General features: G+C 29.0%; 1 protein-coding gene across 3 annotated transcripts in view; it reads right to left on the reverse strand.

Annotated features, from left to right (window-relative positions):
- Window positions 1-324: 324 nt before the first annotated feature.
- LOC105638388 (uncharacterized) overlaps window positions 325-22,293 on the reverse strand; it is a 29,568-nt gene continuing 7,599 nt past the window's right edge. The window contains exons 1-4 of one of the 3 annotated variants that reach the window (XM_012222182.4): window positions 2,073-2,355; window positions 1,809-1,973; window positions 949-1,013; window positions 325-603 (exon numbers count right to left, since the gene is read on the reverse strand). In XM_012222182.4, coding sequence (XP_012077572.2) covers window positions 535-603; window positions 949-1,013; window positions 1,809-1,953 — 279 coding nt within the window. In that variant the 5' untranslated portion in view covers window positions 1,954-1,973; window positions 2,073-2,355 and the 3' untranslated portion in view covers window positions 325-534. Of the gene's footprint in view, window positions 604-948; window positions 1,014-1,808; window positions 1,974-2,072; window positions 2,356-17,535; window positions 19,489-22,293 lie in introns of those variants that run through there. The other 2 variants (XM_089725832.1, XM_089725830.1) reach the window with 2 other exon arrangements.

Genomic DNA, 22,293 nt, shown 5'->3' on the forward strand with positions numbered 1-22,293 from the left:
ATGGGGAAGTGTTTTGTCCATAATACCGTAAAAATATTGCACCTAACCAACTTATTGAGTCTGATGCAAAATGTTCACACAAGTGTATTTGAAAGCTCGACCAGTTTATATCCAACGACAATGTCATCAGGGCAAATAAAGCATTTCAAGCATCTATTGAGATTGAGACCTGTTCACATCCAAAGACAATTACTAGGGGCACCACAACTTTTTAAAATGGTTTTTTAGATCTTGTACAATTACATCCTTTTAGGTTTACCAAAAAAAAAAAAAAAAAAAAAAAAACATTAGCAAAAATAGTAAAGTGAGATTACACCCACTAAATAGTTCAAACTACTTTATTCAACTCTCCAGAATCAGTATTGAGAAATTTATCATCAGTTTAACAAGCAGCAGCGGATATCACCAAACTAGTTCTAATTCCATTGAAATATCACATTGCTTCAAAATGGCATCGCCAGAATCGCTCAACTTCAGTTAAGATCAACACAGTGGCAGCTCGACAACTAAGAAAGATTGAACACTTCCATTTATTTATTTAGCAGCTTCAGAAGCTTCAGTCGTTTTAACTTCCGATGCACACTGAGACACATAGGGCTTGAGCTGAAAGCAAAAGAAGGAAATCTTAAACCATAGAACAGGTAAACAACTTATCATACACATTTGGTACACTACTAAAATGAGAGAGGATATTTTTTCAAGGGGTGAAATGTGCCCATTTTAGATGTGCATAAAATCAGTAATTTGTATAATTCCCTCCGTCCAAGTGTTCTTAAGTAGGTGGGCGAATGCCAGATGCAAGTCTTCTGTGTTTATTGGCACATTAAATAAATTAATTTCCTCGACACTAGATATTGACATCATCTAAGAAATTTAGTTAGAACTTTATGCAAATCCTAAACATCCATCCTCTAGAACAAGAAAAGAGATGGGGTGGAATAAGAATACCTTGAAGTCGGTCAAATCAGGGATTACATAGTTGGGCAATTTCTCCGGAACAATAACATAACCACCTGCAACAAATAGCAATAGCATTTGAGAATGAATAACAACCAGCAAGTTATGCTTCTTTTCATTTGATATGAACTCCAAGTTCTTTAAAAAACCAAAATATATTCAAGTAAGGTGGGTATTTGAATTTGATTAAAATCCATTATTTGGATTGTCAAATATTTATGGATTTGGAATTGAATGAAATACCTGCCAAGCTTAAAGGCTTAAGTATAATGCATTTCAAATCACTTAAAAAATGTGTCACTTATCATCTTCTCTACACTTCAAAATCCTAGATTTCAAATCAAATACATGAATCCAACCACAACATTAGTGCTGTGTTTGGATGCAATAATTTATGATTGATTTTGGATTTGATCCCAAACTAAATAGTTTGATTTTCATTGGGTATTTCAAATTCACACTCAAATAAGGCTTTTCCACATAATCCCGACATTACGGCTTATGGCTCAGCTGATTTAGATTTAGGGTACAAAATAACTAACCTAATACTCATCTAGTATAAAGTAGATGTTGAGTTACAGAATACACCAAACAGGGATGTACGTGGACACACTAGCAGTGACATCTTTAAAACCAACCAAAATGATAACCACCTTTGCAATTAACATAATTCATGATTAGATTCATCTATACTAAATTTTGATGCAATTCAAATACTTACTGAAATAGCTGATTCTAAGAAAAGGATAGAAAAGGCAAATTAAAGACAAGACAAAAACTCTTTACAATAAAAAGGCGAGTAATAAATGTATCTATCATATAGAATTAAAAAAAAAAAAAAAAATTGAAACCTTTGCGAGTGTGAAAACCGGTGGGCTTGCAATTCTTCCCTTTGTAGTAATTGCGAGGAGCACGTTTTGATGAGAGAATGTCCAAAGATGACGTTCGCTTTCTCCGCATTGCCCTGGCTAGACCTTGTATTAGTCCCAAAGGCATTTTCGAGCAAATGAACTAATCTGTGATGTTCAAATGAATTAAGAGACCAAAATTTGCGTAGTATCGAATCATTCAATGAGATTTAATGCAGTTTGTTATTGTTAAAAAGAGACGCTTACTGGAAACAGAGTTGGGCAGATAAGCAATAGAAAAAATCAGAGAGGATTTAGGGTTTGCCGCTTTGCAAACTACGAAAGGCATACAAATTAGATCTGGGTACTTTCTCTGATGCTTAGCTGAACTTTCTTGTTTGCTCCAAACTCACTACTCAATAGAACTGGGGTTGGTAGTGGGTCAGGTGTCCATTATAACTGCCTAACTTTAAGCTAAACCCGTTTATGAAACGAGGTACCTGAACCCATTTAAAACTCTATAAAGTTGCTTTACCCGAACCCAAGATTAGATTACCAATACAATACCCATATGCTACCAAACCCCGTTTAACACAAAACAAACAAAATCCATACAACACACAAAAACTGAGAACCCATACAACACACGAAAATTGCCGCCGTAACTGAGAACCCATACAACACACGAAAATTGCCGTATCCCATTTCAATGCAACATAACTCCTGATATATGAAATTAATCTATACACTAAGTTAATTAATTAAGATTTTTTTTATTACCAATAACAAATGAGGTGTTTTTTTATTTTTATTTTTTATCATTGAAATAAGAAATTAAGTTTTTTTTTTATTTTGTGTTTATAATTTATTATAAATGATTGTTTATTTATTTGAAATATTAATGTATTACTTATTTAGTGTACTGTGTCCAAAGCGTGTAGATGTCCTACCTCTTTTTAAATTATCGTATCTCATATATTTTTGTATCTTGTGTCCTATGTTTATGCAACCTAACTCCTAGTATATGAGACTACTCCATACACCAAGCTAATCAACTAAGATTTTTTTTTTTTTAATTACCAATTCATCAATAAAAATGAAATGCTTTTTTTTTTAATTTGTTTTTGTGTCATGGAAATAAGAAATTTAATTTTTTTTATTTTATGTTTATTATAAATGATTGTTTATTTATTTGAAATACTAATGTATTACTTATTTAGTTGTAGTGTGTTTTAAGCGAGTGACTCTCTTACCTTTTTTAAAAATTATCATATTCCGTACGTTCCGTATCTCGTGTCCTATTTCGGTGCAACTCAGTTCCTGGTATATGAGACTACTATAACTTTCTAAACTACTATAAGGCATACCAAAAAACTACAAAACAAAAAATTGTGAGAATAGAAACAAAAATTCTCCATTTAGAAGGAATTGGAGCCATCAGTTAGGAAAGACTTTATCTAGTTGAGTACAAAAATTGTACACCAGATGTAATGGAAAATCAACATAATCTCATCCCAGAAATTAAGTATTTCTTATTTTATGGCTTGGGTTATTTGTATTTTAACTAAATTTTAATTTAATTTAATACATTATCTTGATGGAATGTAACTAATAGATATTAGCATGATAAAGACATTATCTAAAAATATAAACAAATTATCTTCTTACAATTGCTTTCATTCACCTTATCTTCTTACAACCGTGCTAAATAATGGTTGTCTTCCTCATACTTGAATATTTTAGAGGCTTACACTTGGCTTCCATATAATGCAAACTGCTCTGCTTATATATATATATATATATATATATAAAAGCTAAAGGTCAGATTTTAGGTTGTAATTTATTGTCCTTTTTTCATATTAATTAATAAAAATTTTTGATTTAGAAGATCAGATTGAAATTTATTTATACATATGACAATACTTAAAATTTCCTTTTTAATAGTAGAATAATTAATTTGAACGGGAGTCCAATGACCCGAAGTGTATTGGATAATTCGTTCTTTATCAGATACTCTCTGTTTTAAAATACCACCATATCCTATATCAGAAGCATCAGTTTCAACTACTTTAAATGCTGTTGGATTAGGAATGTATAAATAAGGTATTTCTTTTACTAAGGATTTTATCTTTTTTATTAATTGAGTATGCTGATGAGTCCAAGGACTAGCAGTTTTACGAAGTCTATCATGCAATGGTTTTAGCATGCAATTTAGATTGGGATAAAAATCAATAACATAATTTAAACAACCAAGAAATCTTTGTAGTTGGAGTTTATTAGTAATTTCATCTGGAAATTTTTCTCCAAAAACAAGAGTTCTTTCTATAGGTTGGATTATACCTTGTTCTATATAATGACCCAAAAATCTAATTTTAGTTTTAAATAAATCCATTTTAGTTTTACTTAATGCCAACCCATTTTTCTCAATGATCCAACAAAATGTTTTTAAATGTTTAAAATGATCATCAAGGGTATTACTAAAAATAAGTACATCATCAATATAGACAATACAAAATTTAGAATAAGGGTTGAAAATATCATTCATGATCCTCTGAAATTCAGAAGGAGCATTCTTTAAACCAAAAGGCATTACATTCCATTCATATTGACCAAATGAAACTGTAAATGCTGTTTTATATCTGTCTTTAGGGGCAATTTGAATTTGTCAATAACCAGATTTCATATCAAATTTACTAAAAATATTAGCATTGTATAATTTCTTTAAAAGGTCTTTTTTATTAGGAATTGGATATCTAATCCATTTTAAAGCTGTATTCAAAGGTTTATAATTTATTACTAATCTGGGAAAACCACATTCTATTTCAGCATTTTTATTTACATAAAAGGCTGCACAAGACCATGGACTTCTAGATTTAGCAATTAATTTTTTATTAAGCAAATCTTGGATTTCATGTTTACAATGCTCTATCAATTCAGGATTCATCTGAATTGGTCGGGCTTTTGTTTTAATAGTTCTTTCATCAAAGTTATATTCATATGGTAAATCAACTACATGCTGTTTACGATTCCAAAATGCATTGGGATGATCAGCACAAAGTTTATTTTCCATATATTCTTTTAAATTTTTGATTTTATTTTGTATAATTTCAGTTGCTAATTGCGTTTTGATTCTATTTAAACACACATTATTTTTTATATCTTTTAAATCTTCTTCTTTAGATTTTATCAAAGAATTAATTTCTAATATTTTAATCGAATGGGCTTTTAATACATTTAATTGCTTCTTTTTAGGTTTTTCTGTGAATTCTAACCTGACTTTACTATTTCTTATTTTAAATTTAATACAATATTCTTTAACTGAATATGGTGTTATTAGGTTTATGAAAGGAGTTCCTAATATTACCATATAATTTATTTGAGGTGATAGTAAAAATACTGTATTTATTTCTAAATCTTGATTTACTATCATTGCATCGGTTTTACCAATAATTTCTAATTTAGATTTATTTGCTGTACTTAACTTTTCATTAGTTTTTGACCAATATCGTTTAGGTATTATATCTGAATTTATACAATTTAAATCTGTACCTGTATCAAACAATGCAATGCACCTGAAACTACTCAACAAGTAGCTCATGACACTCCTCAAGCATCAAATATAAATCTTTTGGACGAGAACACTAATTCTGAGTTTAGTGAACCTGACTCAGAAGATGTTAAAAAATTTGAAATAAATCCTATAACTCATAGAGAAATAGTAAATAGGGCTCCAGACCTAGGCATAATTGATAAATCTAATACTATATCTCAATTTAAATATAATGCAACGACAATATATGAATGGAATATAGATGGACTTTCTGAATATAATATATTGAGTATTCTACAGCAGATGACTATGGCTGCTAATGCATATAAAACTCAATCAATTGTTTCAGATAAAGCTATCGCAGAAATACTTATAGCTGGTTTTACAGGACAATTAAAAGGTTGGTGGGATTATCACTTAACTGACCAACAACACTTAGAAATATTAAATTCAATTCAAGTAAATGATGAAGGTGAACCTATATATGATGAAAATGGTGAAGTAATTCAGGATGCTGTGTCATCTTTAATCCTCACTATTTCACTACATTTTATAGGTGATCCGTCTCACTTAAAAGATAAAAACGCAGAATTATTAAGTAATCTTAAATGTAAAAGATTAAGTGATTTTCAAGAATATAAAACTACTTTTCTTACTCGATTAATGTTAAGGCAAGATTCCAATCAAGGCTTTTGGAAAGAAAAGTTCTTGGCTGGCTTACCTTATTTTTTAGGTGAAAAAGTTAGAAATTATATTAAACAACAATATGGTCAACCTATACCTTATAGTAAATTAACTTATGGACAATTAATCAGTATAGTTCAAAAACAAGGTTTACAAATCTGTCAAGATTTAAAGCTTCAAAGAATATTAAAATATGAAATGCATAAAACTAAAAAAGAACTAGGATCGTTTTGTAAACAGTTTGATTATAGTATAACATCTTCTCAAAGGTGCGATGGACAATGTTCTAGACCACCTAAACCTAAAACTAACAAACATTATAAAAATAAAGAATATAGAAAGCAATATAGGTCTACACCGAGTAAAGATAAATTTTATCATAAAGAAAAATCTAAACCCACTAAGAGACCAAAAAGGAAACAACCATATAAATCTTTAAGTAAAACTTCTTTTAAAGATTTAACTTGTTATAATTGTGGTAAGAAAGGTCATACTTCTAAATTTTGTAGATTCAATAAAAAATTGAATGAATTAAATTTAGATGATGAAGTATTAGAAAAAATTTATGAATTATATCTGGATTCTGACACTTTAGAATCTAAGATCATAGAAAATGATAATCAAATTGATGAATTAGGATCAACAACTAGTTCATCTGAAAAATTTTTAAATATGTTAACTAAAGATCAAAGTACTTTACTAGAAGTAGTAAGCAATATAGAAGATCAAGAGACTAAAGCCAAACTTCTTAAAAAACTAATAAAAAGTTTTGAAGAAGAACCAAAAATAAAAGAAGATATAGCTCCTAAACTTCAACATAATACTTATGATTTAACCACTATATTAAATAAACATAAAAATAAGAAAATAGAAGCAGAAATCTCCAATAAAGAATTACAAAAAGAAGTTAAGACTCTAAAGCATGAAGTAAGTGAATTAAAACGACAATTTCAACTCCACGATAAACTCATAAAATTATTAGAATCCCAACTAGTCTCTAGTTCCTCTTCTGAAGAACCAGAAAATGATATAAAAGAGGAAATAAACCAATTGGATGAAGACATAGACAGTAATTTCCTAAATTTATTGCAGGAAATAACATCAAGAAAATATTTAGTAAAAATAAACATTAAAATAAATGATTTTCTAATAGAGGCTATTGCATTGTTTGATACAGGTGCAGATTTAAATTGTATAAAATCAGATATAATACCTAAACGATATTGGTCAAAAACTAATGAAAAGTTAAGTACAGCAAATAAATCTAAATTAGAAATTATTGGTAAAACCGATGCAATGATAGTAAATCAAGATTTAGAAATAAATACAGTATTTTTACTATCACCTCAAATAAATTATATGGTAATATTAGGAACTTCTTTCATAAACCTAATAACACTATATTCAGTTAAAGAAGATTGTATTAAATTTAAAATAAGAAATAGTAAAGCCAGGTTAGAATTCACAGAAAAACCTAAAAAGAAGCAATTAAATTTATTAAAAGCCCATTCGATTAAAATATTAGAAATTAATTCTTTGATAAAATCTAAAGAAGAAGATTTAAAAGATATAAAAAATAATGTGTGTTTAAACAGAATCAAAACGCAATTAGCAACTGAAATTATACAAAATAAAATCAAAAATTTAAAAGAATATATGGAAAATAAACTTTGTGCTGATCATTCCAATGCATTTTGGAATCATAAACAGCATGTAGTTGATTTACCATATGAACATAACTTTGATGAAAGAACTATTAAAACAAAAGCCCGACCAATTCAGATGAATCCTGAATTGATAGAGCATTGTAAACATGAAATCCAAGATTTGCTTAATAAAAAATTAATTGCTAAATCTAGAAGTCCATGGTCTTGTGCAGCCTTTTATGTAAATAAAAATGCTGAAATAGAACGTGGTGTTCCCAGATTAGTAATAAATTATAAACCTTTGAATACAGCTTTAAAATGGATTAGATATCCAATTCCTAATAAAAAAGACCTTTTAAAAAAATTCTACAATGCTAATATTTTTAGTAAATTTGATATGAAATCTGGTTATTGGCAAATTCAAATTGCCCCTAAAGACAGATATAAAACAGCATTTACAGTTCCATTTGGTCAATATGAATGGAATGTAATGCCTTTTGGTTTAAAGAATGCTCCTTCTGAATTTTAGAGGATCATGAATGATATTTTCAACCCTTATTCTAAATTTTGTATTGTCTATATTGATGATATACTTATTTTTAGTAATACCCTTGATGATCATTTTAAACATTTAAAAACATTTTGTTGGATCATTGAGAAAAATGGGTTGGCATTAAGTAAAACTAAAATGGATTTATTTAAAACTAAAATTAGATTTTTGGGTCATTATATAGAACAAGGTATAATCCAACCTATAGAAAGAACTCTTGTTTTTGGAGAAAAATTTCCAGATGAAATTACTAATAAACTCCAACTACAAAGATTCCTTGGTTGTTTAAATTATGTTATTGATTTTTATCCCAATCTAAATTGCATGATAAAACCATTGCATGATAGACTTCGTAAAACTGCTAGTCCTTGGACTCATCAGCATACTCAATTAATAAAAAAAAGATAAAATCCTTATTAAAAGAAATACCTTATTTATACATTCCTAATCCAACAGCATTTAAAGTAGTTGAAACTGATGCTTCTGATATAGGATATGGTGGTATTTTAAAACAGAGAGTATTTGATAAAGAACGAATTATCCAATACACTTCGGGTCATTGGACTCCCGCTCAAATTAATTATTCTACTATTAAAAAGGAAATTTTAAGTATTGTCATATGTATAAATAAATTTCAATCTGATCTTCTAAATCAAAAATTTTTATTACGAATTGATTGTAAATCTGCTAAAGATGTTTTACAAAAAGATGTTAAAAATCTTGCCTCTAAACAAATTTTTGCAAGATGGTAAGCACTATTAAGTGTCTTTGATTTTGATATTGAATTTATTCCTGGTACTAAAAATAATATTCCGGACTTTCTAACCCGCGAATTCTTACAGAATAATGGGTCGAAGGAAAGATAAAGAGAAAAGAAAAGAACCTAAAGAGGAATCTACCTCACCTAGTAAAGCTCTTTCTGAGCACTCTGAAGACCTTTATAAAACCTTAAACACTAAACCTACCCCCAGTAAAGACCTTAAAAAATGGATTGAGGAACTCTCTCAATCTCCAGAAGTTATTAAAGCCTTACAGTCTATGGCATCCTCTTCAGCGGAGGATACATGTATGTCTTCTCAATCTAAAGCGATCGTATCCGCTCATGATACGGCTATTCCGTCTCAAACGGTAGGCGGTAAAGAATTATCAAATCCGTTGATGGCTGTGGATTTGCCAAAAATCCAATCTAATAATATTTATAAATGGTTTTCCAAACCAATGTATGATTTTGAAATAGAAATAGAGGATGGATATAATCATATCAATCCTTGGCAAATAGTAAAATCTTTTTATCCTGAGAATTGGTATTTTATGCCAACTGATTTTTCTAAACCTCAGGAATATTATAGTAACATTTTGATTGATTCTGGATCAGTAAAAATTAAGCATACTTTTGATAAAAATATTAAAAATATAATCTCTTACTCTTCTATACAAATAAAATGCGTCATCCATCCTAAGGAATGGCCCGTATCTTCTCTTTGTACTCCGGTAAAGTTTAAACATTTGTATAACCATTGTACTACTTATAATTATTTTGATTATAAAGATGCGTGGGAAAAAGTTTTTAATATTCAAAATCCCACTTATACACATTCTTGGTTGATTTATTTTGACCAAACAACTTTTACTAAAATTGGTAAAGTTCCTAACTGGTTTAAACGATGGTGGCAATTTAAAGGCATTTCTGAGGATATTATGCCTCATGAAATCCATTATTTATTTCAATTTTTTAAAACCCATTATAAACCTACACCTGAAGAAGTTCATATACCATCCCTGATGTATTATTGTATGACCTTCTTCACACCTTGGGTTTACCAATGGTATTTTGATTCTCAGTATATTCCGGGAACCCAAATTCCCATGTTAGTCAAACGCCATAAAATTAAATGGTGGGGAGCTTTCAAGAATACCACCACTGAACTTAAAATTGGTCAATGGATTCGCAATAAATTATCCAACCCCATTAAACCTGCTTTAACCTATGCCAGCACATTGGCTATACCAGAAAATCCACAATTTGGGATCCAAAAGGCCCAATGCCAAGCTCGGCTAGCAGCAGCTAAAACTCCTGAGGAGTATAAACTCATTTGTCAAGAAATGTTCGAACAGTTATCAACTGATTCGAACCCCATGGTAAAACCATCCTCCAGTAAAGCACTTGGTGCATCTTCTTCCAGTAAATCTTCCAAAACCAGTTGCAAAGGTAAACAAAAGATAAATTGGGCGTCAGTATCATCATCAGATTCCAGCTCATCCACGGATAATGATGATGATGGAGAAAGCATTAAATCCGCCATTAAACTTAAAAGCAAAGCAAGTCAAAAGGCTAAAGCTAAAACAAAGTTAAAGCAAAAGGAAAAGAAGAAAAAACAAGTAAAAGAGAAAGTAAAAAAGAAAAAGCAGGACAGCTCATCGTCCTCTTCTTCATCCTCTTCCTCGGATACTTTGTAAAGAGCATCTTCAACAGTAAAAGGCAAAGGTACAGTGACCGACAATTCACTGTTCATCCACAGTAAAAGCATGATGGCAGACAAGGTACTGTACATCAATAGTAAAAATTCCTTATTTTGTTATTTAAAGAGAGCCTCTCCTCTTTGTCAAGGCATAAGCTTTGATTAGAAATAAAACCCTTACACTGGTACTCTCCTTCTTCCTTCAACGTTCCTTGTAAGGATTCAAGGTTAGAGATTCTATGTAAGTTAAAACCTAGTTTGAGCTTATCATTTAAATTTTGTATATTTAAATTTTGTAATTAAATAAAAGTAAATATTATATCTTGCTACTATTTTAAAGCCCGTGTTGACGACACTTTTCTTCTTCTCCCTCCACACTCTGACTTAATTCTGGGGATCCTAGGTTAAGGTTGCAGGAACCCTAAACCTTGTGATAAATATATTGATAAAATTGGTTGAGTTAATTGATAAATATTAGATTGATAAATTGATTATAAGTATGCTCTGTGGATGCAGCCTAGTCTGATCTTCCACATCAGAAATTTGTAATATTATTAAATGAGTTATATTTATATATTTATAGATCCCATCGATCATAGCATTCTTATTTATATGTATATTGACCTTTAGTAAAAGTTACTTCAGAATCAACATACTAGTAAAATTTAATTAATTAGGCTAAATCTACAAAACGGTCCTTTGTCCTTTTGTTGGTATCAGAGCCATCCATTTTAGCAAATACTATTATCTATATTAATAAACGATCTATTTGGACTGCTCATAGATGGTTTTGGATATGCCTACTGAACCCGTTTGATAACCGAGTGTTGAAGGCTGAGTTAGGGTATAACCAGGCAGTGGCCGCGACCTGTTGAGATTCTAAAATGGATCCTTTATTATGTAGATCTAATAGTAGTGTTAAATCGGAAGACTCAGATTCTTCAGAAATTAAAAGGGTCATAGATAGAAATGAATTGATTTTACAAGATTTTAGTAAAGCCATTGATGAATGGGAAATACCTAAAGTTGATAAAGAACAGATTTATAAAGTTTCAAAATTTAATTTATTTAAAACCGATTATGTAATTAAAACTGAAGAACGAGATTTTCAATTAAGTAAACCTTTTGAAAGGATAACTCTTTTGTCTTCTAAAACATTACAACACCATAAAAGTAAAAAATATAAATATATTCATATAGGCTTAATACAAGTAGGAATAAAACCTTTAACCAGAGAAAGATTAAACACTAGTATTCTTGCAGTAGTAAGGGATGCTAGATTTTTAAATTTTCAAGATTCTTTGTTAGGATCTGTTGAAACTAGTCTTAGCGAAGGGCCTATTTCTTTTGAAGTATACCCAGATATGACAGTTTCATTAAATGATCTAAATATTTTAGAAAGTATAGTTTTAGTAATTAAAACACATAATTATAAAATGAAACAGGGATTAATTCCTATCGCTTTAATTTATAAAATTCATTATAAAGCCATGAATTCAGCTTTTGGTACTAAATATAAATTACAACCTAAAATTGGGGAAACTAGATTTCTTCAAACCGACTTAACTAAAACCAATACAGTGATACCTAAAACCATTCAATGGAAAGACATAACACTCCCAGATGAATGGATTTTGGAAGGAGTTGAACCTCCTCCAGTTATAGAAAAAGTAAAACCCAATATTAATTTACAAAAAATTGAACAATTTGAAGATGGTAAAGTTACATTAAAATTTAATAGAAGTCAAAGTATGAGGTATATGGGGTCATCTTCCTCTGTAACTACAGATGAAAATGATAAACCTACTTCATCTATACCTTCTATTATTTATACTAAGTATAAAGAAGCTGAGCCTAAACCAATTATTCAAACATTAGTAAAACCAAGGTATTCTACTTCGGATATTCCAAATTTAAATCCATCACTTAAAATGAAAGGTGTTGATTATAGTAATTCTATTCCACAGGCAGTTTATAATCCTGTTAATAATTACTTAAATCAACAATCTAATTTGGTAAATTCATCACCCGAATCACCCACAGCTTCAGCTATAACTGAAAATGTTAGTGATATAAACAGAGAATTAAATGTGCTTAGTAAAGATGATATTGAAAAAAGCTTAATAAAAGAAATATCTAAAACAAAAAATCTACTCAAAATGAAAAAGATATTAAAAACATATACTTTTGAAGAATTGAAATATGAATATTTAGAATATAAATTAAGAAATCAAACTGAAATTAAATTCTTTGATTGGTATAAATCAATTAAAGAAAATAAATCTAATAAAAGTGTAAATCCAATAACTATTCGAGATAAAAGACCAGAATGGATAGTAAATGAACAAACAATAAAAAGTGATTTTCCTCCTAAAACCATTTGTAAATTAAAATATCAAGCTAATGAGATTACATGTGCTCCATATAAAATTGATCAAGAAAATGATGCAAATAAAAAAGTAATTGAACAAAATAATTTTAGTAATGCTAGTCTAATTTGCTTAAATACACAGTTAAAACGAATTGAGAATTTATTAGAAGATAAACCCATTGTAAGTGAAAATATAAAGGGAAAAGAGAAAATTAAAACTCACATCTTTAAACCTTATCAAATTTCACAGTCTAGTAAAAACGAATTTGTAAATAAATTAAAAGATCAATTAAGCAAACTTGAGGTTAGATCTGAAACTACTCAACAAGTAGCTCCTGACACTCCTCAAGCATCAAATATAAATCTTTTGGACGAGAACACTAATTCTGAGGTTAGTGAACCTGACTCAGAAGATGTTAAAAAATTTGAAATAAATCCTATAACTCATAGAGAAATAGTAAATAGGGCTCCAGACCTAGGTATAATTGATAAACCTAATACTATATCTCAATTTAAATATAATGCAACGACAATATATGAATGAAATATAGATGGACTTTCTGAATATAATATATTGAGTATTCTACAGCAGATGACTATGGCTGCTAATGCATATAAAACTCAATCAATTATTTCAGATAAAGCTATCGCAGAAATACTTATAGCTGGTTTTACAGGACAATTAAAAGGTTGGTGGGATTATCACTTAACTGACCAACAACACTTAGAAATATTAAATTCAATTCAAGTAAATGATGAAGGTGAACCTATATATGATGAAAATGGTGAAGTAATTCAGAATGCTGTGTCATCTTTAATCCTCACTATTTCACTACATTTTATAGGTGATCCATCTCACTTAAAAGATAAAAACGCAGAATTATTAAGTAATCTTAAATGTAAAAGATTAAGTGATTTTCAAGAATATAAAACTACTTTTCTTACTCGATTAATGTTAAGGGAAGATTCCAATCAAGGCTTTTGGAAAGAAAAGTTCTTGGCTGGCTTACCTTATTTTTTAGGTGAAAAAGTTAGAAATTATATTAAACAACAATATGGTCAACCTATACCTTATAGTAAATTAACTTATGGACAATTAATCAGTATAGTTCAAAAAGAAGGTTTACAAATCTGTCAAGATTTAAAGCTTCAAAGAACATTAAAATATGAAATGCATAAAACTAAAAAAGAACTAGGATCGTTTTGTAAACAGTTTGATTATAGTATAACATCTTCTCAAAGGTGCGATGGACAGTGTTCTAGACCACCTAAACCTAAAACTAACAAACATTATAAAAATAAAGAATATAGAAAGCAATATAGGTCTACACCGAGTAAAGATAAATTTTATCATAAAGAAAAATCTAAACCCACTAAGAGACCAAAAAGGAAACAACCATATAAATCTTTAAGTAAAACTTCTTTTAAAGATTTAACTTGTTATAATTGTGGTAAGAAAGGTCATACTTCTAAATTTTGTAGATTCAATAAAAAATTGAATGAATTAAATTTAGATGATGAAGTATTAGAAAAAATTTATGAATTATATCTGGATTCTGACACTTCAGAATCTGAGATCATAGAAAATGATAATCAAATTGATGAATTAGGATCAACAACTAGTTCATCTGAAAAATTTTTAAATATGTTAACTAAAGATCAAAGTACTTTACTAGAAGTAGTAAGCAATATAGAAGATCAAGAGACTAAAGCCAAACTTCTTAAAAAACTCATAAAAAGTTTTGAAGAAGAACCAAAAATAAAAGAAGATATAGCTCCTAAACTTCAACATAATACTTATGATTTAACCACTATATTAAATAAACATAAAAATAAGAAAATAGAAGCAGAAATCTCCAATAAAGAATTACAAAAAGAAGTTAAGACTCTAAAGCATGAAGTAAGTGAATTAAAACGACAATTTCAACTCCACGATAAACTCATAAAATTATTAGAATCCCAACTAGTCTCTAGTTCCTCTTCTGAAGAACCAGAAAATGATATAAAAGAGGAAATAAACCAATTGGATGAAGACATAGACAGTAATTTCCTAAATTTATTGCAGGAAATAACATCAAGAAAATATTTAGTAAAAATAAACATTAAAATAAATGATTTTCTAATAGAGGCTATTGCATTGTTTGATACAGTGCAGATTTAAATTGTATAAAATCAGATATAATACCTAAACGATATTGGTAAAAAACTAATGAAAAGTTAAGTACAACAAATAAATCTAAATTAGAAATTATTGGTAAAACCGATGCAATGATAGTAAATCAAGATTTAGAAATAAATACAGTATTTTTACTATCACCTCAAATAAATTATATGGTAATATTAGAAACTCCTTTCATAAACCTAATAACACCATATTCAGTTAAAGAAGATTGTATTAAATTTAAAATAAGAAATAGTAAAGCCAGGTTAGAATTCACAGAAAAACCTAAAAAGAAACAATTAAATTTATTGAAAGCCCATTCGATTAAAATATTAGAAATTAATTCTTTGATAAAATCTAAAGAAGAAGATTTAAAAGATATCAAAAATAATGTGTGTTTAAACAGAATCAAAACGCAATTAGCAACTGAAATTATACAAAATAAAATCAAAAATTTAAAAGAATATATGGAAAATAAACTTTGTGCTGATCATCCCAATGCATTTTGGAATCGTAAACAGCATGTAGTTGATTTACCATATGAACATAACTTTGATGAAAGAACTATTAAAACAAAAGCCCGACCAATTCAGATGAATCCTGAATTGATAGAGCATTGTAAACATGAAATCCAAGATTTGCTTAATAAAAAATTAATTGCTAAATCTAGAAGTCCATGGTCTTGTGCAGCCTTTTATGTAAATAAAAATGCTGAAATAGAACGTGGTGTTCCCAAATTAGTAATAAATTATAAACCTTTGAATACAACTTTAAAATGGATTAGATATCCAATTCCTAATAAAAAAGACCTTTTAAAGAAATTATACAATGCTAATATTTTTAGTAAATTTGATATGAAATCTGGTTATTGGCAAATTCAAATTGCCCCTAAAGACAGATATAAAACAACATTTACAGTTCCATTTGGTCAATATGAATGGAATATAATGCCTTTTGGTTTAAAGAATGCTCCTTCTGAATTTCAGAGGATCATGAATGATATTTTCAACCCTTATTCTAAATTTTGTATTGTCTATATTGATGATGTACTTATTTTTAGTAATACCCTTGATGATCATTTTAAACATTTAAAAACATTTTGTTGGATCATTGAGAAAAATGGGTTGGCATTAAGTAAAACTAAAATGGATTTATTTAAAACTAAAATTAGATTTTTGGGTCATTATATAGAACAAGGTATAATCCAACCTATAGAAAGAACTCTTGTTTTTGGAGAAAAATTTCTAGATGAAATTACTAATAAACTCCAACTACAAAGATTCCTTGGTTGTTTAAATTATGTTATTGATTTTTATCCCAATCTAAATTGCATGCTAAAACCATTGCATGATAGACTTCGTAAAACTGCTAGTCCTTGGACTCATCAGCATACTCAATTAATAAAAAAGATAAAATCCTTAGTAAAAGAAATACCTTATTTATACATTCCTAATCCAACAGCATTTAAAGTAGTTGAAACTGATGCTTCTGATATAGGATATGGTAGTATTTTAAAACAGAGAGTATCTGATAAAGAACGAATTATCCAATACACTTCGGGTCATTGGACTCCCGCTCAAATTAATTATTCTACTATTAAAAAGGAAATTTTAAGTATTGTCATATGTATAAATAAATTTCAATCTGATCTTCTAAATCAAAAATTTTTATTAATTAATATGAAAAAAGGACAATAAATTACAACCTAAAATCTGACCTTTAGCTTATATATATATATATATATATATATATATATATTACAACAAAAGACTAAAGACTAAAGACTTATACCAAAGACTTATACTTTTTAATTTTTATCGTATCTTTGAAAACAAAACCAAAGATAAAGAATTTAAGACTTGATTTTAAACAAAGACTAAGACTAATGACTTTAGAGTTTTTAGAGTAGACTAAAGACTTTAAAGTAAACAAAGACTGAAGAATTACAAATCGTATATATGTAGAGAGCTAAGATTATTACTAGGATTTAAATACATACAGATACAAATATTTAAAGATAAATTATAACTGTGAACTAAAATACTATGATTAATTGGGTTTATATGAATACTTATATAATTCATTAAGTATGATTTTACTTCAGAATTAACATACAATTTACACAATATTTCTGATGTGGAAGATCAGACTAAGCTGCATCCACATAGCATACTTATGACAAATTTAATCAACAATTTAGCACAAAGGTTTAGGGTTCCTGCAACCTTAACCTAGGATCCCCAGAATTAAGTCAGATTGTGGAGGGAGAAGAGAAAGGTGCCGTAAACATGGACTTATATTCGTAGCAGTTTAAGATAAAATACAAACTTTATTTATTTACACAATATAAATACAAGATTTAAACTTACAAGAGTTTTAGATTTAGACTTTCTCCAACTTGAACGCTTACAACTTGAACTAGGAGCGAAGAAGGAGAGAGGGATTATGGTTAATTTTACTAAAAACTAAACTTATGCCTTCACAAGGGGAGAGGCTCCCTTTATATAGAAAAAACAAAAAATCTTCTTTCTGTTTACTTTTTACTGTTGATGCACATTACTCTGTTTGCCACTGAATTTTACTGTAGAGAAATAGTGCTTGGTCGGCCATTGGAGCTTGCCTTTTACTGTAGAGACACATGAAGGAATAAGGTTCCTTCTGCCTTTTAATCAGATGAGGACTTTTAATCAGATGAGGACGAAGTGTCCTTCTTTTTCTTTTCTTTTCTTTTTACTTTGCTTTTTTGTTTTAACTTTGCTTTTCCTTTTTCTTTGTTGTCAGTTTTACTTTTTACTATTATTGATTGAAGAATATCATCATTGCTATCTTTACTTGAAACAAGGGAAGATGATGATGTTGACGAAGATGAGGACGCCATGTCTGCCCATTTGGTTTTGCCTTTAAGACTGGGTTTGGATGACGATTTATCTGAAGAAACTGCTGGCGGTTTACTTGATGAGGGTTTTATTGGAGAATCTGAACCTGTGGAAAGCTGCTGGAACATTTCCTGGCAAATTCTTTTATACTCATCAGGTGTTTTAGCCGCTGCTAACCTCGCTTGACACTGTGCTTTTTGGATTCCAAATGTAGGTTGATCATTTAAAGCAAGAGTTGTAGCATAGGTTAATGCAGGTGTACCAGAGAGTTTAGTTCGAATCCATTCATCGATTTTAAGTTCAGTAGTAGAGTTCTTGAAAGAGCCCCACCATTTAATCTTGTGTCGTTTTACCAACATAGGAATTTGAGTTCCTATGGCATACTGAGTGTCCAAATACCATTGATATACCCAGGGCGTAAAGAAGGCCATACAATAGTACATTAAGGATGGAATACGGGCTTCTTCAGGTCGAGGTTTATAATGGGCTTTAAAGTACTGATATAAAGAGATGATAGGAGGAGGGAGAATATCATTGGATAAACCCCTTGTTTGCCACCATTTTTTAAACCAGTTTGGAATCTTTAAATCAGTACGAAAAGACTGATCAAAATAAATCAACCACGAATGAGTAGCAGTGGGATTTTGAATATAGAAAACTTTTTCCCATGCTTCTTTATAGTCAAAATAATTATAAGTAGTACTATGCACATGCTTATATAAAACTTTGAATTTTACTGGAGTATAAAGGGATGGCGCAGGCCAATCTTTAGGATGAATAACTCTTTGGATTTTTATGGAAGAGTACAAAATAATAGATTTATTTTTAGGATCAAAATTATGTTTAATTTTTACAGATCCAGTATCAAGTAAAATATTATGATAATATTCCTGAGGTTTTGAAAGATCATTTGGAGTAAAATACCAATCCTCAGGGTAATAATGTTTTAAAATTAACCAAGGATTAATATTGTTATATCCATCCTCGATCTCTATTTCATAATCAAAAATATTTTTAACAAACCATTTATGTATACCTTGAGTGGTATACTGGATTTTTGGCAAATCCACAGCCATTAACGGATTTGATAAGTCTTTACTGTCTACCGTTTGAGACAGACTAGCCGTACCATGAACGGGTACGATCGTTTTAAGTTTAGAAGACATACCTGCATCCTCTGTGGAAGAAGATGCTATACCTTGCAACGCCTTTAAAACTTCAGGGGATTGACTGAGTTGTTCAATCCATTTTTGAAGATCTTGAGAGGTTTTAGTGTTTAAAGTGGGGGTTTTAGTGAGATCTTCTGAATGCTCGGATAGAGCTTTAGTGGGTGAGTCTGATTCTTCTTTAATAGCTTTTCCCTTATCCTTTTTCTTGCCCATTGTTCTGTAAGAATTCACGAGTAAGAAAGTCTGGAATATTGTTTTTATTACCAGGAATGAATTCAATATCAAAATAAAAAATACTTAATAATGCTTGCCATCGTGCAAAAATTTGTTTAGAGGCAAGATTTTGAACATCTTTTTGTAAAACATCTTTAGCAGATTTGCAGTCGATACGTAATAAAAATTTTTGATTTAAAATATCAGATTGGAATTTGTTTATACAAATGACTATACTTAAAATTTCCTTTTTAATAGTAGAATAATTAACTTGAGCGGGAGTCCAATGTCCTGAAGTATATTGGATTATACGCTCTTTATTATCAAGTTTTTGTTTTAAAATACCACCATAGCCTATATCAGAAGCATCAGTTTCAACTATTTTAAATGCTGTAGGATTAGAAATATATAAATATGGTATTTCTTTTACTAAAGATTTTATCTTTTGAACTATTTGAGTATGCTTATCCGTCCAAGGACTAGCATTTTTTTGTAATCGATCATGCAATAATTTTAACATACAATTTAAATTAGGGTAAAAATCAATGACATAATTTAAACAACCAAGAAACCTTTGTAATTGGAGTTTATTAGTAATTTCATCTGGAAATTTCTCTCCAAAAACCAGTGTTCTTTCTATGGGTTGGATCTTACCTTGTTCAATATAAAACTACTTTTCTAACTAGGTTAATGTTAAGGGAAGACTCTAATCAAAGCTTCTGGAAAGAAAAGTTTTTGGCTGGACTACCTTATTTCTTAGGAGAAAAAGTTAGGAACAATATTAAACAACAATATGGTCAACCTATACCATACAGTAAATTAACTTATGGTCAATTAATTAGTATAATTCAAAAAGAAGGTTTACAAATTTGTCATGATTTAAAACTTCAACGAACAATGAAATATAAAATGCAGAAAACTAAAAAAGAATTAGGATAATTTTGTAAACAATTTGATTATACTTTAAAATCTCCACAGAAATGTGATGGACAATGCTCGCGAACACATAAATCTAAAAAACAGTATAAAAATAAATATTATAAAAGACAATACAGGTCTACACCTAGTCAACATAAATTTTATTCTAAAGAAAAATATAAACCCCATAGGAAATCTAAAAGAAAGCAACAAGCTAAAAATTTAAATAAAACCTTTTATAAAGATTTAACTTGTTATAATTGTGGTAAAAAGGGACATACTTCAAAATTTTGTAGATTTAATAAAAAGTTAAATGAATTACATTTAGATGAAGAAGTGTTAAATAAAATCCACGAATTATATCTTGATTCTGATTCTTCAGAATCTGAGATTATAGAAAGTGAAAATCAAATTGATGAATTAGGTACAACAACTAGTTCATCTGATTATTCTATAAATATGTTAACTAAAGATCAGAGTACGCTTTTAGAAGTAGTAAATTCTATAGATGACCAAGACACTAAAGCTAAACTCCTTCAAAAACTCATTAAAAGTTTTGACGAAACCCAGATAGTAAGAGAGGATATAACTCCTAAAATTCAACATAATACTTATGATCTCACAACTATATTAAATAAAAATAAGCATAAAAAGGTAGAAGCAGAAAATTCCACTAGTAATTTAAAAAATGAAGTTAGAAATCCAAAAAAGGAAGTCAGTGAATTAAAACAACAATTTCAACTTCATGATAGACTAATAAATGTATTAGAATCTCAACTTATTTCTAGTTCTTCTTCTGACGAAGCAGAACCAGATAAAGATGAAATAAACCAATTAGATGAAGATGTAGATAGTAATTTTCTAAACTTATTACAAGAAATAACTTCAAGAAAATATTTAGTAAAAATAACTATTCAGGTAAATGATTTTGTGATAGATGCAATTGCACTGTTTGATACAGGTGCAGACTTAAACTGTATAAAATCAGATTTAATCTCTAAAATATATTGGTCAAAAACTAATGAAAAACTAAGTACTGCAAATAAATCTAAATTAGAAATTATAGGTAAAACAGATGCACAAATAGTAAACCAAGGTTTAGAAATAAACACAGTATTTTTATTATCACCTCAAATAAATTATATGGTTATATTAAGAACCCCTTTTATAAACCTAATAACACCATACTCGGTTAAAGAGGATTGTATTAAATTTAAAATAAGAAATAGTACAGTTAAGTTAGAATTCACTGAAAAACCTAAGAAGAAGCAATTAAATCTCTTAAAAGCTCATTCAATTAAAATATTAGAGATCAATTCTTTAATTAAATCTAGAGAAGATTTAAAAGATGCAAGAAATAATATGTGTTTAAACAAAATTAAACAACAATTAGAGACTAAAGAAATACAAGATAAAATCACAACATTAAAAGAATTTATGGAAAAAGAACTATGTGCTGATCATCCACATGCCTTTTGGGATCGTAAACAACACATAGTAAATTTACCATATGAAAAAAATTTTGATGAAAAAACTATTAAAACTAAAGCTAGACCAATTCAGATGAATCCTGAATTGATAGAGCATTGTAAAAATGAAATTCAGGATTTACTCAATAAAAAATTAATATCTAAATCTAGAAGCCCATGGTCTTGTGCGGCTTTTTATGTCAATAAAAATGCTGAAATAGAACGTGGTGTTCCGAGATTAGTAATAAATTATAAATCATTAAATATGGCTTTAAAATGGATTAGATATTCAATTCCTAATAAAAAAGATCTTCTAAAAAATTTATATAAAGCAAATATTTTCAGTAAATTTGATATGAAATCTGGATATTGGCAGATTCAAATTGATCCTAAGGATAGATATAAAACTGCATTTACAGTTC

The sequence above is a fragment of the Jatropha curcas genome, chromosome 9, assembly GCF_041381405.1.
Source record: "Jatropha curcas cultivar XTBG-Jc1 chromosome 9, XTBG_Jcur_1.0, whole genome shotgun sequence".
Taxonomy (NCBI): domain Eukaryota; kingdom Viridiplantae; phylum Streptophyta; class Magnoliopsida; order Malpighiales; family Euphorbiaceae; genus Jatropha; species Jatropha curcas.